The sequence below is a fragment of the Aulonocara stuartgranti genome (genome assembly GCF_965226115.1).
Source record: "Aulonocara stuartgranti genome assembly, chromosome: 12".
In the NCBI taxonomy this organism is placed as follows: domain Eukaryota; kingdom Metazoa; phylum Chordata; class Actinopteri; order Cichliformes; family Cichlidae; genus Aulonocara; species Aulonocara stuartgranti.
In genome coordinates this window covers 26,163,615-26,180,693 of record NC_138948.1, presented here as the reverse complement: position 1 = coordinate 26,180,693, position 17,079 = coordinate 26,163,615, and the positions used below count along the sequence as shown (strand labels likewise).

General features: G+C 41.1%; 4 protein-coding genes across 7 annotated transcripts; all 4 read left to right on the top strand.

Moving 5' to 3' along the window:
• Positions 1 to 355: 355 nt before the first annotated feature.
• bag4 (BCL2 associated athanogene 4) lies at positions 356 to 3,761 on the top strand. The gene is made up of 5 exons (XM_082554342.1): positions 356 to 661; positions 1,172 to 1,291; positions 1,464 to 1,694; positions 1,884 to 2,153; positions 2,439 to 3,761. The coding sequence occupies exons 1-5, from the start codon at positions 584 to 586 to the stop codon at positions 2,892 to 2,894; spliced, it is 1,155 nt and encodes a 384-aa protein (XP_082410468.1). The 5' UTR covers positions 356 to 583; the 3' UTR covers positions 2,895 to 3,761.
• Positions 3,762 to 4,206: 445 nt separating this feature from the next.
• On the top strand, positions 4,207 to 7,467 carry LOC309718788 (dual specificity protein phosphatase 26-like). Of its 3 annotated transcripts, XM_082554348.1 has the most exons (5): positions 4,207 to 4,690; positions 4,788 to 4,974; positions 5,242 to 5,310; positions 5,467 to 5,678; positions 5,769 to 7,467. In XM_082554348.1, exons 2-5 carry the CDS (start codon positions 4,796 to 4,798, stop codon positions 5,963 to 5,965), a joined length of 657 nt encoding a protein of 218 aa, XP_082410474.1. In that variant the 5' UTR covers positions 4,207 to 4,690; positions 4,788 to 4,795; the 3' UTR covers positions 5,966 to 7,467. The 3 variants fall into 3 exon arrangements, with proteins under 3 accessions (XP_082410474.1, XP_082410473.1, XP_082410475.1); XM_082554347.1 differs by having other exon boundaries at positions 4,207 to 4,974; XM_082554349.1 differs by lacking the exon at positions 5,242 to 5,310 and having other exon boundaries at positions 4,207 to 4,974.
• A 384-nt stretch (positions 7,468 to 7,851) lies between these two features.
• Positions 7,852 to 11,093, top strand: LOC309719550 (serine protease inhibitor A3K-like). The gene is made up of 6 exons (XM_082555706.1): positions 7,852 to 7,880; positions 8,326 to 8,941; positions 9,053 to 9,120; positions 9,217 to 9,410; positions 10,607 to 10,754; positions 10,834 to 11,093. Exons 2-6 carry the CDS (start codon positions 8,332 to 8,334, stop codon positions 11,026 to 11,028), a joined length of 1,215 nt encoding a protein of 404 aa, XP_082411832.1. The 5' UTR covers positions 7,852 to 7,880; positions 8,326 to 8,331; the 3' UTR covers positions 11,029 to 11,093.
• Positions 11,094 to 11,832: 739 nt separating this feature from the next.
• Positions 11,833 to 16,397, top strand: carnmt1 (carnosine N-methyltransferase 1). Of its 2 annotated transcripts, none has more exons than XM_082553680.1 (8): positions 11,833 to 11,987; positions 12,334 to 12,529; positions 13,870 to 14,036; positions 14,218 to 14,358; positions 14,471 to 14,649; positions 15,005 to 15,118; positions 15,507 to 15,610; positions 15,703 to 16,397. In XM_082553680.1, the coding sequence occupies exons 1-8, from the start codon at positions 11,848 to 11,850 to the stop codon at positions 15,898 to 15,900; spliced, it is 1,239 nt and encodes a 412-aa protein (XP_082409806.1). In that variant the 5' UTR covers positions 11,833 to 11,847; the 3' UTR covers positions 15,901 to 16,397. The 2 variants fall into 2 exon arrangements, with proteins under 2 accessions (XP_082409806.1, XP_082409805.1); XM_082553679.1 differs by having other exon boundaries at positions 13,867 to 14,036.
• The last annotated feature ends 682 nt before the right edge of the window (positions 16,398 to 17,079 follow it).

Sequence of the window (17,079 nt, the reverse complement as noted above, 5' to 3'; positions counted from 1 at the left end):
TGGGTTTTGAAGATTAAAATAGCAGTTAATGTTTTTAAAATGTTATTTTTATGACCTTTCCCCCCATTGGCCAATAACGTCTACTGGCGCGCATGCGTCGGCAAAGATCGTATTTACACAATATTGGTCACAGAGCCGGAACAATTCAAAACGCCGTACATTATGTAAATACATGTATATTTTTGTTGAAATACGCCCAGAAAATAGACGTTTAACGTCTTAAAATCATATCATAAATTTATAGCTAGTGTAATGATGGTAGACTCTGGCGTTACTTTCTCCGTCCAAACGTTGGTTGTGCCAGAAAAAATCTGACGGAGTGAGACCTCTGTAGGTTTAGCAGCGCCTCGCTATTAAAGGCGCAGCACGGGGGCGCTCACGTCATTCAGTCGTTTCCCGACTTCAACCGAGGGGTCCGCACTTGTATAGGAAAACGACAACATTGCTGCTGGCGTTTCAGACGACCTGACACATCCGATAAGTAACGCGAGGCTCGCTGCAGATTTGTTTCCCCCCCCCCACAATGATAGATGACAGGGCGGCTGCTGGTAAGAGCGCTTAGTCCAAGCATCATCATTATCAAATGCAGTCCAATCTGAAACCCGGCTGGCCCTCGACTTGCAACTCCGGAAATAATCACGGGAACTGGAATAACAGTATGGTAAGTAAGTGGACACAGCTCAGACATATTCTCGTGGTATTCACACTCTTTTAGTGTCTTTAAACCTTAAAGAAAAGCGTGAATTTGTGGCCGAGATCATTTTCAGCCAGCTCGCACAAAGCCCTGTCTATGCTAGCTGCGTGGCTAACTGAGCTAACTAGCATTATGTAATAGTAACGGCTAAGGACAGAGTTCAGCTGTTTTCCGGGACTTTTACGTTAATCTTGACGTGACGCCACTGTTAATAAGACTCCACGTGTTTGAAAGAATGAGTCAGTATTTCGTGTCTTTCTTGTGACATGTTGGGCCCTTTTATTTCCGGTTAGTTTTTCTTAAGGATTTTGCATAACTGGTTCCGCAGGCAGATGAATCAATGTCCCTGTTTGCACAGTTATTGTTTGTCCTGGGATTGGTTGTGACGTTGAAGGCGTAGTTTTAAAGTTTTGTGTCATACCAATGTCTATTTGTAAGTACTCTGGTGCCAACCATGCTTTGTGACTGTATTTGCAGGATGCTCCTCAGTATCCAGGCTACCCTCCACACTACTGGTATCCTCAGTCTCATTCCACAGGGCACTATGCAAATACCTATCCCTCTGGATCAGATGTTCAACCACAGTACAATCCACAGGTATGGCTATACAGATGCAGCATAACCAGTACCTCTAACTCTAAGGTTGGGTTAGTGGATTTATGCTTACATTTTCATATTAACATCTATCTTGTCAAAGTTGTTGTATCTCTGATGGATTTATACTTTTTATTTTAAATAACTAGTTCCCCTTCTTGTGTCTTTCACATAGGTAATGCCTGGTGGTTATCCAAACGGCCATGGAGTCTACAGTCCAGCACAGAGTCAGTATTCAACAAGTGGTTTCCACCCATCCAACCCTTTCTACTGTGCTGACCCTCAAAGACCGGCTCCGGGTTCTTATCCTAACCAAGGCTGCCATGCAGAGCAAAGCAGTGGGTCTTCTGGACAGCCTCATTCTCAACACCAGCATCATCACTACCCTGGGCCACACTGCCAAGGGGTTGGTGCATTTAAGCGCACACAGTTTTCAAATATAACAATAGTTTAAATAAAGTCTTACAAATGAGGTATATTATACACTGTAATTTTATTTTTATTTATTTATTTTTTTAATCTAAAAACAGATGCCTTTTTTTTAAACGCAAAAGAAACGTTTTCTGAATGTGAGACATTTGTCTTCTGCTCTCAGGGTCCTGGATATCCTCCCGGACCGTACCCTCACTACAATGATAGTGGCCATGCGTTGCCTCCAAATCCCCCATACCCAACTGGCCAGTCACTTCATTCCAGCCAGCAGGCTGATGCATGGGGACACTCTGGTCCATATGTACCCTCACAGCAGCCATGGCCGCCGGGGCAACAGCCTCCACAAAACCATTATGGGAATCCAGTCCGTCCACCACATCCTCCAGCGTGGCCAGGAACTGGAACAGGTGCTCCTCCACCGTACCAGCCCAAGGTAAGCATCTTAAGAGATTTTGTTTTGTTTTTTTGTGAAACACAGATGTGCACACAATGTATTACAACTGTCATGATGAACTGTAAAACTAGAACAGCCATTGCACTTTGTTTTCTGTAATCGCGCATCTATTCTGGGTGGATAGCATCTGTTTTTGGAGGGATTAGATTTTCTAAAAATTAAATACCAAATCTTTGCTAAGGTATATTTATTTGAGTCAGTTTACAGCCTTATATTATCAAACTTTTAAAACACAATATTTTTCAAACTCTTGTGTTACTGTAGGACCAACAGCACCAACGCGCCCCACCGGTGGGACCTAAACCGAAGCCAGCACCATCCCCGAATCCCCCCAGTGGTAATCCTACTGAAATAAGTTCTCCTCCACAAATGTATAAAACTGGGAGAGGTGATCCTAATGCGTCGCAAGCTGAGGCCCCGCCTTCGGTTCCAGCATCAACTCCAAGTCAGGCTGCACCTCAGCCCCTGAGCGATAACCCCAGTCTGGCTAAGGTCCAGCAGGTCATGGCCAGAGTACTGCTGCTTCAGGAAGACGTTGATGAGTTTGTTGGCAAAAAAACAGACAAGAGTTATCGTTGTCTGGAGGAACTGCTTACCAAAGAGCTGCTGGTGCTAGACTCTGTGGAGACTCAGGGACAGGAGAGTGTCCGGCAAGCCCGAAAGGAGGCTGTACAGAGAATCCAGGCCATTCTGGACCAGCTGGAAAAGAAAGCTTTCTGAGCTGGACTTGTTCTGCTTGTGGGTCACTTTGTTTTCATCTTCCTGATCTTCCATAGACATGTTCAGGTTCTTGTCGTCTTTTGCTGACCAGTGTTGTAGGGATTTTTTTTTTTTTTTTTTTTCTCCCCACCACCATGTTACTATAGAACACCTGTGAAAGGTGGCATGGACCAAAGAAAAAGACACAGCAGTTACTGGCACGTGGACTCAAACTTTAAAGCCTAATAATGCTGGTATAAAAGGTATGGTGGTATTAGACGTGAAAGCTCATGGTTATCTGCGTCAGCCTCAGTGAGTGACTCTATCAGCTGCAAAAGCAGGAGCGAGTCACTGGAAGATGAACTTGTGTAGTGCCACATTGCAGCTCTCTGTTGTCTCTGAGTCAGGACGCAGATTATCATCACGCTGTCCCTCAGGAATGTGGGTCAGTTTCAGTCTGATCCAAAGTGTATCAGCTCTTGCACTTCTTTAGCAGGCTGTCGTTTCATCTCACGGTCCCTTTGCATGATCAGGAAATTGTGCTTTCACCTAATGGAGTAAATGCATTTTGTCCATAGCCACGTACCTCTCCATGCCTCCGCCTCTGTAGGTGCAGTGATTTCTTTTGTCTTTTTTTTTTTTTTTTTTTCTCACTCAGTTTAAGCCCTGCATGCACTGTAATGTCAGATAGGCACTTGATACAATCATGATATCTCAGAGCTCAGAACTGGGCCTTGAGTGTAGCAGATTAGTGAAAATCCCCCAGAAGATTGCTGTTCCCAATTATTTCATCTTTTTTTGATGAAGACCTAGAATCAGACCTACATATGAATGCCATGTGTTTCACTTGACTCACTGATAAAGACTTGATTAAGTATGACTGGACAAGCTGTTCCTTTTCTCTATCTTTGAACATTCAAATATATATATATAAAACTGAAATCTCTACTTGAACATTTTCAGTCATGTTTTATGCTGAAGGACAAGGTTGGATTAAATGTTTTTCTTTCTGTCCTTTTGATAATGAGGACAAATCTATGTTTATATCAAACTGATTTTTGTGTGCGCATCACTGTCCATTATCGTGTGTGTATGTTTTGTTTTGTTTTTCCCTCCTCAGACATTCTTGATGTGTTTTAGCAAAAAGTGCCATATTTAAGAGGATGGGTTTTATATAATTAGGAGAAAAAAAATATAAAAATATCACAAGGTTTGCATGGAAAAGAAAATCATTTTCTGTGTGTTTATTTCCCCTTCTGCTCAAATGCAACTCGCTGTGTAGTTTTAGATGTAATGCATGTTTCCAACATAGGATGGGGAATTTTGCCTGATAAACGGTGAAAAGATCACAAGTGAAATGTGGGAGGGGGGGGCAGAAAAATGATTAAATGTCAGTATATTTTTTAACTCTTGATCAAATTAGTTTTTGCTTTGCCTTTACCGAACACACATATCAGACGGTTTAGGTATCAGTCATACAACATTTCTAAATGTTGTTCTGTTTTAAAAATGAGAAGGCTGCTTATTTTTCTCAAGTAGAAACTGGTGCTTGGAGGTCACACTGCCTTCAGCTGCAGGCCTGCATTGAGCTCTTTAAATAGACAGCTATTTGGACGCAAAAGCATTAATGTCCGCCCATGATGGCTCCAAGTGCAGTCTAATTTAATTCAAGGGTCAAATGGCCTGACAACACACAGGACACCCTCCGGTGTGTGAATCTGAGCCAAACAAGCCTGCTCCACTTGAGTCACTGGTTACAGACGACCAACTGTGGAATAGTCTGTTTGCAGTTTTCTTCATCAGCGAAGCTGTAAAAGGTAGTCTCGGCAAACTCTTCCATAACCTTTTCACCTTTTAAACTTTTTGCCTACCCTTAACAAACCATTACAAAAGATAAAATTGCCATGTCGACAGAAAAAGCAATGTCCTATACATCAAAACTTCCTGTGTGGTGGAATGCAGAGCCGCCTCCGCGGAAATTGGAAATTGACCTGAGTTCACCTGGATTAGCTGTGTTTGAGTTGGAAAAACTCTTGTATACTGGCAAAGCCATAATCAGTCATGCAGATGAAGTGTGGCCTAGGCTGTACATTGGTGACCAGTAAGTAACTCCTCTTTATTTCTTTTGATGAACTCTGACATAATCTAACTGCACCTATTCCTCTAGCGTCAGTATTTACTTATATACAGCAGATTCGAATTGAGATTATGACTGAGGAAACTTCCTGACTTCTAAATCTCCAAATGTTTTTCTTGTGTTGAGAGAGTCATCTGATACTTTTAGTAAAAATACTCAAATCAATAAAAGTCCTGGATTCACTCCACATACGTGAAAGAGGAGCTGATCATAAATCTGATTCAAATGCAGAATGAGTAACGTGACACTTGTCCTGCTGCGTTCCACAGTGGGAACTTGCATAAACTACAACAACGCCATGTAAGCGTTTGCACTGATGCCTTGGCATGAAAGCACGTCTCGAATGTTCGAACTCGCATGCTTAAAGTGTTTTTCTAAGGATCAGTTTATCACAATGAAATATTGCATACATGCCGTATAACCTACTGTCTGAATACAGAGTGGTGTGTTTTCCAGACACAGTGCAGAGAACCAGGCTGATTTGTACAAGAATCACATCACTCACATCCTGAACGCAGCTCACAGTAATCGTAAGGGACAACCAGATATCTATGAGGGAATGAAGATCACCTACATGGGCGTAGAGGCTCATGACTCCTGTAACTATGACATGAGTGTCAACTTCCAGGCAGCAGCAGACTTTATCCATAGAGGTCTGAGCAGAGGAGGTAAGAGGAGAAAGTTAAAAATGATATAAATACAGTTCAAAGGTAAATGGATTTGATGTGTGGAATTTAATCTAATATTTCTCTGTGAAGGCAAAGTGCTGGTCCACTGTCATGTAGGAGTGAGCCGCTCTGCCACCCTGGTCCTGGCTTACCTGATGCTGAAGCAGAACCTCACTCTCGTCGAGGCTATTTGTGCTGTGAAAGAGAGCCGTGGTGTGATTCCTAACCGAGGTTTCCTTCGACAGCTCATCAAACTGGACGAGCAGCTCTTTGGCAAACATCGCTGAAACCCGTCTAACAGCATTACTAGTCACCTTTCACGGGTCCAGAAGATTGATCTTTAATGTCAAGATGATGTGTTGCATGAAAGATTTCTTGCGTTTTACTTTGGGGTCTTACAGCATGTGATCCTTTCTTTGGTCTTCATTGTTATGAACGTTAAGATAAAAACATTACATTTGTACATGTTAAATGGACTGATGTTTTACAAGATGTTTAGCAGTCAGCTTAATTTACATAAATATTGTGGAAAAGTTTTGAGCCACCACCGATTTCTTTATATGCCGCTTTCGACGAACCAAACCTTTTTCGTAATTTTTAAACGTGGTCTTGATCAATAGTTCTGTAGGCTTTCTGAAGCTCTTTCTTTGGACATCGGCCGCTTCTACCTGACCATTTTCAGAGGAATGTGTTGTTGTTGTTTTTTTCTAATGTTGTTAAGCCATTTAACACTGACTCATGGATCACTTCAGTATAAAAAAGGCACCTAACTCAATGAATGGACCAGTGTGAGAACTAAAGGAGAAGTGCCAGGCCAAAAATACAAAAAGCTATCTACAGCAGATGCAGCATCTGAAAGTCATTGTCTGTGGAAAAAGGAACAAATCCTGACCCGATTTATGTTTTGGGCACTTCAGGTGATCCATCTACTATTCGCTGAAGCCTCATCAGAAATGTTCTCATTGGAAGGCTGAGATCTGTTAAGATGCCATTTTTAATTCTTGCCAAATTACTCAAGAGCTGTACTGAATATCAGTGGCAACAAGTCTTATGGAATGAATCCAAACTTGAAATTTTGGGTTCAAATTGTTGCCAGTATGTATGAGGAAGGTCAGGAGAGAGGCACACTAGAGAGCTGAGAAAAACGATGGAGTTGCTGTCATGGTTTGGACATTCATTTAGGACAGTGGTGTTGATGATCTTGTCAAAACCAATGAACACAGAAAAGTGACATCAGATTTTGACCCACTATGTAATATCATCTGGAAAGCATTTGGTTTGTTAATGCTTCATTTTTCAGCATGACAATGATCACAAACACACTTCCGCCACAGTCAGAACTTACCTGGACAGAAAAACACACAATGCAACACTGTCAGTCATGCAGACTCAACGTTATTGAAGCAGTATGGGATCATCTTGACAGAGAACAGAACAAAGATGGTCTTTCAAGAAGCATGAAGCGCTATTCCTGAAGACTACTTACAGAAAACGCAAGAAAGCAGCCTAAGACAGTTCAGGCTGTGTTGAAGAGTAAAGGTAGTCATACCAAATATTAGCATTCAAGCTTTGTTAAGCTCTGTTTTGCCTTATATAGTGTATTAACATGTATTTTTGCATTTGTTTCAATAACTGTTTTCCCAACAAAATACTAAGAAATAATGGGCACCTCAAGACCTTTGCACAGTAATGTGGCTCCATGGTGGCCAAATATTAAATGTGTTTTTCAGCACTGCACTGAAATTTTAACTCGGCCAATAGCTGTTGCATAAATAAAGAAATTAACTTTTCAAAAGTGTTTTAGTGTTTCATTGCACAACAGAGAAACATTTCTCTCTGACATCAGTGTTGACAGGGTGATATCAAAGTTCAACTGCTATACTGTACAGCACAGCTGGTGATTAGTGATCACCTATGGCATTTTTTGTACCCCTGCGTTAACAAACAATGGCTTTTCTGTGCATTTTGTGTGAACTCAGTTTGATGCCATGATTACAGGGGAGTCATTGCACGGAACAAATGCAGAGGTTGAGCAAGTAAGAGGCTGAGACAAAGAGCAAACAAAGACAAACAAAGCAAACAAAGACAAAGAGCAAACAAAGTCAAAGTTCGGCCTGATCGTCCTCATAAATAGAAGGTCCAGCTGTCCAGCTTCACTCTCTGTGGCTGATAATACATACAGTGAGCTCCAACCAGAAGAAGGTAAGCGATATGTTTTTTTTAATAGCATGTTTAACTGTCCCGCCATCAGATGCACGGTTATCTTTAATATGTAACATCTGTAGACTGTAAGTTGTAACTTTGATTTTAAGCTCTTCTTAATGACGCTGAATATTTGCAGCTATGTATCATGACGTCTATAAACAGATTTAACCAGCCCATACACAAAACAGCCAATTTGGATTTTAATGTACGTAAGTAAATTCTGATAGGCAACATTAGGGATTAAATCTGGCCCCTCTGCTTCAAATGAGTGAGGAGATAAAGAAACACAGAAATTTGTTGGGAATTTAGCAAAAACTGTTGCAGCATAGCGTGTTGGTCAGAAACTCAGTTCACAGTACGAAAGAGCAAAACTGACTGTTTTCAGGAGCAAATATTGCATAACCCACATGAACAAGCAATCGATTGTGAACTTTTGTCTCAGTTGACCATGATGCATGCAGCCTTGGCTATCTGGATCTTATCAGCAGTGTTCTGCATGGGTAGAGGCCATCACCATTTGGGCCATGCCGATCAAGACCAAGAAACTGACAGCAGCCTCTCACAGGTGTCCACAGCAAACAAAGAGTTTGCCTTCCGTCTGTACAGAAAGTTAGCAGCTCATGCCGACTTTCAAGGCAAAAACATCTTCTTCTCACCAGTCAGTATTTCTACTGCCTTGGCTGCCTTGTCCGTAGGAGCTCGGGGGGAGACCCACCAGCAGCTTTTCAGTGGTCTAGGTTTCAACAGTTCCCAGCTCATGCAAGCAGATGTAGATCAGTCCTTCCGTACGCTCCTGCAAAACGCAAAGAGTGGTGACACCAGTGAGGGGACTGCCGTGTTCGTGGACAACCGCTTTAAGCCGCAACCCGAGTTCCTGGAGGTGTTGAAGCAGTCCTATTTTGCCGAAGGGTTTAATGTTGACTTCACCCAAGCCACGGAGAGTGTCAATACCATCAACAATTATGTGGAGACCAAGACCAATGGGAAGATTGACAAGCTGGTTGAGAGCCTGGATGTAAACACAGTCATGTATCTCATCAGCTACATATACTTTAAAGGTAAGAGGTCAACTGAGATGAGATTTGGCTGGTCTCTCTTTTATTCCAAGGTTTAAGTTTGATGTGTCATCTGTAACGTGTGATTTATTTCTGCTTATAACCGCAAAACAGGAAAGTGGGAGACTCCGTTCGATCCTCAGGACACCACAGACGACCATTTCCATGCGGAGAACGTTCAGGTTCAAGCAGCTGATTCAGAACGGAGATTAGTTGGAATAATTATACATCACTGCGCCTAATTCAACCTGTTTTCCAATAAACTGTCACATTTCCAGGTTCCAGTCCAGATGATGAATATGGAAGAGGATGTTGATATTTATGATGACAAGCTCATTAACACAACAGTCCTCCACCTCCCCTTCAACGGCACCCACTCCATGCTGCTGATGTTGCCTGATAATATGGCAACGCTGGAGAACGCCATTAGCCCGGGCCAAGTCAACAAATGGCTGAAATGGAAGAAGCAGAGGTTGGGTAGAATTTCAAATCATGCTTAATTTCTTGGTTTAGACACGTCCATCATATTTACATATACTTAAAATTTTTAAGATTAAACAAAGAAAGCTGGAGTAAAAATGAAATGCAGTTTCTAAATGATGATTTCATTTATGAAGTGGAAAAAACTACCGATTCCCACCCATCCCTATGTGAAAACGTAATTCCCCTCTAAACCTAATAACTGCTTGGGCCACCTTTGGCAGCACAAGGTGCAGTCGGGCGTTTGCAGGGATTCTGGCCCACTCTCAAACACATTGGAGGGTTTTTTTTAAAAACATGAAATCCTTACTTCAACTTGACCACTCCAAAACCTTTATGTTGTTTTGTTTTTTTGGAGCCAATCAGAGGTGGATTTGAGTTCGTGTGTTTCAGATGATCGTCTGCTGCATAACTCTTCAGGGTGCAAAACATTGTCCCCCAGACTTTTCTGGTAGAGAGCAGAACTCATGGTTCGACCAATTACAGGAAGTCTCCCAGATGCTGAAACAGGAGAGCAGCTTCAGACCATCACACTGCCACCACCATGTTTCATTGTTGCTATGATATTCTTTTCATGGACACGGTCTTAGTTTTACGCCAGACGTAACAGGACTCAAACCTTCCAAAAACTTCAGCTTTGTCATGTCAGTCCACGTACTGAAATACTTGGGGATCATCAAGATTTATTTACTTTTTGGAAAAACTTTGTAACTATTTCCAGACTGATAGGTGTCACTGACTTAGTTTTCCAGCAGTTTCTTTAGATGATGTATTGCTTTTTGAGATCTTTTAGCTTCACTTTGTCAGACTGTTTTTATTTTAGTGATTTCTTGATTCAACAGGTCTGGCAGTAATCGGGCCTGGCTGTGGCTTATGAAATTGTGTTTAATCGTGTGGTTAATCACAGTAAATTCATGTTTTAACAAGGAGGGGCAGTTTATGACACAGGGGCAGGCAGGTTTGGGTAGCTTTTTTTCTGTTAATAAAAGAAATTATCCTTTAATAACTGCATTTTGCATTCACTCAGGTTATCTTTGTTTGATGTTAAAATTTGTTTGATAATCTGAAACAGAAGTGTGACAAACATGCAAAAACTAAGAATTCAAGAAGAGTAAAAATATTTTGTCATACCCTGAATATGCTTGCCGGATGAATATCAATACTATTGATTCCTTTCACAATTTTTAGGAGATACAACATATATGTGCCAAAGTTCTCCATCAAGACTTCCTACAAACTGAACAAAGTGCTGACTGAAATGGGAATGGCAGACATGTTTCGTGATAGTGCAAATCTGACCGGTATTTCAGAGGGGCATAAACTGGCAGTCTCAGAGGTAAGGACAGTGTTATTAAACACACATTTCTCCCTTTTATTCAATCCTCTCACATGTTTCTCACTCCACTGCGCTGTAGGTGGTACACCAAGCCACCCTGGATGTTGATGAGGCTGGAGCCACAGCAGCAGCTGCTACAGGCATCGGTATCATGCTCTTCTCCTACCGGATTGTCCCGGTCTTGAAGTTTAACCGCCCATTTATGGTCATCATCACTGAGCGTAACACAGAAAACATTGTTTTCATGGGAAAGATTATTAACCCAAACATCTGATGGAGGAAATGCTTTGTGTTCTTCCACGGTTGTTGCAGTAAACATAAAATACTCAGAAAAACAAAAACAAAAAACACTCACTTGTCATGTCTCTTCTTTTATGACTGCATGGTTTTAGTATTGTTCTACCTGTTTTTGACAAGTAGAAGATAAAATACAAACAACAGGATTCCCAGCATCAGCTTTTCTCAGGGGTAAACAATAATATAGCATGTTTTCAATCATCTTTATTAATAATGATGCGTTATTGTGTAACATGCATAGATTTTGCACTAACACACTTGGAAACCTCTGGGCCAGGCACATGGAAAACCAAAAAAGGCGTGAGATAAAGATGCATACATCTTAAACTATCAAGTCATGCACTATTGCACTTTATGTCAAAAAAGACTGAAAAGACTAAATAGTCATTTCAATATTTCACATTTAATTTGACTGTGAGTACAAATAGCGTTTATTACATGTTATTACATTAAATACATTTTATTTATTCTCTTGAAAGGTTCATGCCAGCAGGGATTAGGCTCTTACCAACAGAGTAAGTTTTCTGAGTTGAGTTCAGAATGCTTTTACTGAGCTGAGTTGCATTATTGTCTGTATTTATTTTATATTTGTATAATATTGTATTTATTTATTGTATTTATTTAAAATAAATTGTTAATTTATAGATTTTTTTAAAGACAAAGTGTAGTTTAGTCACCTGACGCTACGTGGCAGCACTGCGCATCGTAGAGTCTGCTGCGCTGAAAACCAATCAGAAGAAGAAGAAGTTTGCCTCGCTTTGATTGGATGTGAAGGTTTTTTTTTTTTTTTCAAGATATGGCTGAAACAACAGGACAAGAAGGAGCTAAAGGTGGACCACATTATATAAAAGAAAGAATAAAATACAGCCCGGAGGAGGAGGCCAGGCTGGAAAGGAAACATTTCTGGAGAATAATTGATGCTTTTAGATATTACAGGTATGAAAAGGTTTTTTGAAATAAAGACAGGCCGCGGGTGTTTTGTGTCAATACATGGCAGTGTTAGCAAATAATAGCATAGAGAAGAACACCAAGTCTAAAGAGAAAAAAAAGGCTTACTGATGTGTTTAAACTGTATTTAAACGTTAAATTGCGACACCTACTTTTGAACCAACTCTGCTCGCTGCATTTGACCTCTTTTGATCAGCCCTTTCTGCCTTTCACACTGCTCACAACACACTTAAATACAGTGAAAGAGAAAAAAAGTGAACCTTGTGCACAGTATGGTTATGGTGATCAGTGTAGCTGGTGAAGCCTGAGTCTCAGCTCTGTGTCTTCCTGCCAGGATCCATGTTCAGGAGCAGGTCAAACGCGCGGAGCGTCAGTTTCAGAGTCTTCCGCAGCACCACCAGAATCTGCTGCCACACGTTTTGTCCAACCTGGCCCGGATCGGCCAGTGTGCGGACCACAACCAGGAGGTGCTGCAGGCCATCGTCCACCACAGCCTCCACATGTTTGAGAACATGGAATACGGAGAGAGGGTATGACTTAAATCTGCTGTATGAACTGTAATCACAGATCCAGAGCTGGCTATTTCTAGTGTTTTGTCTTTTTCCTGTGATTAGTAAGGCAAAAGTGAGGACAACTATGAAAGAGATGAAGAATAGAAAGGCAGTTTGAGCTGGATGACTTACCTTGGGTGGTATAGAGATGTCTGCAGGAGAGGGCAGTGCACTTTTTAACTCAATCTTTTGAGTGAGAGGATGCCTGAGGAATGAAGAAGTCTACTGCTTCTGATTTTCAAGAACAAGCTATGCAGAGCTGTAGCAACTACAGAGAGATAAAGCCGATGAGCCAGGATATTGGAAAGAGTTGTTGAAGCTAGGTGTGAAGAGATGTGATGATCTGTGAGCAGCAGTATGTCTTCATGGTGAGAAAGTGCACTATGGGTACGATGTTTACTTTGAGAGTGATTATGGAGAAGGTCAGAAGGAGTTGCACTGTGTCTTTGTGGATCTGGAGAAAGCATATGATAGGGTGCCAAGATGGGAGCTGTGACGAGTAGCAGACAGGTATATGAGCCTGGTGCAGGACATGTATGAGGACAGCAAGACAGTGGTGAGGTTGAGGTAAGAGTTAATGATGGGTTGGAGTTAGGTGTGCCTTTTCTTGTTTGCAGTGATGATGAATAGATGAGGTCAACCAGAAGTTTCCATGAGTTATGATTTATTGCAGACTTCACTGTGATCTGTAGTGAGAGTAGAGAGCAGGAGGAGGAGGAGAGCCTGGAGAGGTGGAGGTATGCTCTGGAGAAAAGAGGAATGAAAGTCAGTAGAAAAGCAAGGCCAACTACATGTGTGTATGAGAGGGAGTTACCTGGAAAGGTGAATCTGAAAGGAGTGGAGGTAGTGAAGGTGGATGCGTTTAAATACCTGGGGTCAACCATCCAAAGCACTGAAAAGTGCAAAAGATACATGGGGAAGAGAGTGCAGGCGGGGTGGAGTGGGTGGAGATGAGGGTCAGGGGTGATTTGTGAACAGTGTCACCCAGTCCTCACCCAGTGTGGTCTGTAGAACAGCAGCTTGAGTGAAAAGGAAGGCTTACAAGATGGTAGTGAGTCCTGCTGTTATGTATGGTTTGAGCACGGTGGCACTGACAAAAAGACAGGAGGCCAAGCTGGAGATGTTAAGATTTTCATTGAGTGTGACCAGAATGGATAGGATTCATGGATGTAGTGAAGGAGACCATGCAGATGGTTGGTGTGACAGAGGAGGATGCTTGGAAGGGGATGAGATGGAGGCACATGATCTTCTGTAGTGACCCCTAAAGGGAGCAGATGAAAAAAGACTGTGACTTAATGATGTCTCCATTCTTTTAGCAGGAGGATCCAAGGAAGATTCGTCCATCCTCTACATTTGACATGGACAAACTTAAGTCCACCATAAAACAGTTTGTGAGAGACTGGAGTGAGTCAGGCCAGGCTGAGAGGGACTCCTGCTATAAGCCCATCATCCAAGAGATCCAAAGACTTTTCCCAAGTGATCAATAGTAAGGAGCTTACATGGTAAATTGGACACACACATGCATGCCAATAAAGAGAAAGTCAGTGTTGCTGAATATGTGCATTCAGCTTTTTGCATGCTATAGTTTCAACATCTTGGTGTGATTATGTGACTTACACAGTTTTTTTCTATGTGATATGTGCATTTTGTGCATTTTATTATATCAGTGATGTGTCTAAGGTGAGCGTGCTGGTTCCGGGTGCTGGGCTTGGCCGTCTAGCCTGGGAGATAGCTCGGCTGGGTTACATGTGCCAGGGAAACGAATGGAGCTTCTTCATGCTCTTCTCCTCAAACTTTGTTCTCAATAGGTAAAACTTACACAGAAATGCACAGGCTGAACAGACACCTTAACTAATATTTTCTTTTGCGTCTGTAATCGCTACTCTTACTCTCCTTGTCAATCTTCACTGCTCTATTCAGGTGTGAAAAGGTGAATGCTCTGACACTCTACCCCTGGATCCACCAGTTTAGCAACAACAAGCGATCCTCTGACCAAACACGACCAATCAGATTCCCTGATGTCAACCCTCAGAGCTTGTCACTAAATGCAGACTTCTCCATGGTAGCAGGGGACTTTGTGGAGGTCTACAATGAGCCAGGTAAATAAAATGTATCTTTAACCTATGAGATATTTCTAAAAAGGGGACCAAACTTTACTCATGTTGGTCGAAAGTATACATTTTTACATCTACAAAAAGCACAATATAATTGACTCAAACTTTTCAATGTGGATGTACTATAAAATATGCTCACTGGTCACTTCATTAGGTACATTTTGCTTCTGCTGGTTTGGATTCCCTTTGCCTTCATAACTGCTTTAGTTCTTGATGGCACAGATTTAACAAGGTGCTGGAAACGATGAATACATCTCACTCATGTCCACCTTAGTAATATTAGTAATAAAAAAAATGCATAAGTATTAATAAAGATTATTATATTTTGTGTTTCTGGCAGAGTCCTGGGACTGTGTGGCTACCTGCTTCTTCATCGACACGGCTCATAATGTGTTGGAGTATGTGGAAACTATCTGGAAGATTCTTAAGCCTGGTGGAGTGTGGATCAACTTGGGTGAGTGTCCGTATTCAAACTATTAATAACTACTGCAGGTCCTCATTAAGCTAAGCTAGTTATAGTTGCTGCATCTTATCATCCCCCCATTAAGGCCTTATTAGATCTTCTTCACTCACTCTGTAATATCTTTTTATAGGGCTGGATTTTGTTCACATTAGTAATTATTTATGTTGACTTTTTTTTTTTTTGGTTTGTTTAGAAAAAATGAGCCATAATAATAAATAGAGGGGATCTTTATATTTCTTTTTTTTTTCTTTTTCAGTTTTAAAACAAAATTGTTTTGATTGAATAGAAAGGAAACACGAGTCTTACTTTCACATGGATGAGATTTTCTCCTCTTAAGTTGGTGAACTAAACAGTGTAAACATTCTTTAATATTTTCAAGGTCCACTGCTGTATCACTTTGAGAACATGGCCAACGAGCTCTCAGTTGAGCTTAGCTACGAAGACATTAGGACAGCGATGGTCAGATTTGGCTTCCACATCGAGGTAACCTGAAGACCTAAATATTACCGCTTCAGCCATACGCTTGTCCGAAACCTTGCTCGAGAAGTAAAATCAAATTAAACTTCCTCCCGCAGGTGGAGAAGGAGTCAATGCAGACCACCTACACAGAGAACGACCGGTCGATGCTGAGATACGTTTACGACTGTGCCTACTTTGTTGTGCGGAAGCCTGCAGAGCTGCAGTACTTTAATGGTCAAAACGAAGACCAGCTACAAAACTCTCCACCGGCTGCTAAGTCGCCACGCCGAGAGGGTCCCGACAGCCCGACGTGACAAGATGTCCATTTGATAAAACCAAGTGAAAGCATAAGAGCACAATCCTTGGCTGAAATATGACAACAAAGGAAAAGGAACATTTTCCTTTTGGCCAGATATATTTTTAAAAATGTCTGCCCGAATCCACAAGACCTTGAAGTGGCTCAAAATGGGGAATGTAATATGAAGTAAGGTGATGTGATATGAAGTAAAGTGATCTGTACCATCTGAACAAAAGTCAAAATACTGGGTCTGAGATGAATCACTTACCATTGGCTGCTACTTTGTGTTTGTGGTTTGTGTGTCAGCTGCTGGCCACGAAGACCATCATTTTGTTTTTAGGCTCCGTGTGTGCATGTGATAGGAGAATGTGATAGAAGAATGTGATGTGAATGCCTGCTTTTCCTTTTTTTTCTCTTTTATGTGCCAATAACTACATCTAATATTTTTTTTATATTGTTTGTTTTGGACTGTCATCACACTTTGAAATAAAGCCGCACATTTTAAAAATGTGATTCTTCAGTTTTACTTAAACACATTTTCAAATACATTAACACCAACATAACAGAAAAGACGACAACAGGTCGACGATATCTAGAATCTCTATATACAAGTATCATCTTGTGAATGTTGCCAATAAAAACAAAGGTAGTAGAATTTGAAGAATCATTTTTTTTTAATGAAAGTTTGACCTTATTTGAGGTCAAACATAGTTTTAAATAGCTCTATATAGCACTATTATAACCTTCAGATCAATCTATTGACCTTAAAGGAGAGGTCAGAGGTCAAATGTGACATTCTATTTATAATCTTTATAAAGTGTCCCAAAAAGTTGATTCTGTTTATCTCGATGTAGCATTTTCAGTGTGAGAAAGGTTTTTGTTATTAATCCAAGTGACTTCTTTAGTTCAGCTGACTGCAGGTTTCCCCAACCTTTAAACAGTACATCTCTATAATGACTGAAATTAGCACCAATGACTAACAATATGGTGCATGCTTTCTATATGTCGACAACACACATGACACTTGTCATGTAAAAGGCTTTTCTGTCAGTTTTCGACCAATAATACATTGAGCTAACAGGCAAAAAATTAACCAAAAGCAGTTTTAAAAAGGTGAGTTTTGAGTTGTTTTTTTAAAAAAAACAGCTACTGAGTCCGCAGTTCTTAATGTTTGGGGGAGAGAGTTCCACAGTCT

Coding starts and splice junctions, on each gene's coding strand:
- carnmt1 (XM_082553679.1), top strand. CDS start 11,848: ATGGCTGAAACAACAGGACAAGAAGGAGCTAAAGGTGGACCACATTAT. Junction 14,650..15,004: donor GGAGGTCTACAATGAGCCAG/GTAAATAAAATG, acceptor TGTTTCTGGCAG/AGTCCTGGGACTGTGTGGCT. Junction 15,119..15,506: donor TGGAGTGTGGATCAACTTGG/GTGAGTGTCCGT, acceptor AATATTTTCAAG/GTCCACTGCTGTATCACTTT.
- bag4 (XM_082554342.1), top strand. CDS start 584: ATGCAGTCCAATCTGAAACCCGGCTGGCCCTCGACTTGCAACTCCGGA. Junction 662..1,171: donor GGAACTGGAATAACAGTATG/GTAAGTAAGTGG, acceptor CTGTATTTGCAG/GATGCTCCTCAGTATCCAGG. Junction 2,154..2,438: donor CTCCACCGTACCAGCCCAAG/GTAAGCATCTTA, acceptor GTGTTACTGTAG/GACCAACAGCACCAACGCGC.
- LOC309718788 (XM_082554347.1), top strand. CDS start 4,778: ATGTCGACAGAAAAAGCAATGTCCTATACATCAAAACTTCCTGTGTGG. Junction 5,311..5,466: donor ATAAACTACAACAACGCCAT/GTAAGCGTTTGC, acceptor TGTGTTTTCCAG/ACACAGTGCAGAGAACCAGG. Junction 5,679..5,768: donor TAGAGGTCTGAGCAGAGGAG/GTAAGAGGAGAA, acceptor TTCTCTGTGAAG/GCAAAGTGCTGGTCCACTGT.
- LOC309719550 (XM_082555706.1), top strand. CDS start 8,332: ATGATGCATGCAGCCTTGGCTATCTGGATCTTATCAGCAGTGTTCTGC. Junction 9,121..9,216: donor TCCATGCGGAGAACGTTCAG/GTTCAAGCAGCT, acceptor TCACATTTCCAG/GTTCCAGTCCAGATGATGAA. Junction 10,755..10,833: donor ATAAACTGGCAGTCTCAGAG/GTAAGGACAGTG, acceptor ACTGCGCTGTAG/GTGGTACACCAAGCCACCCT.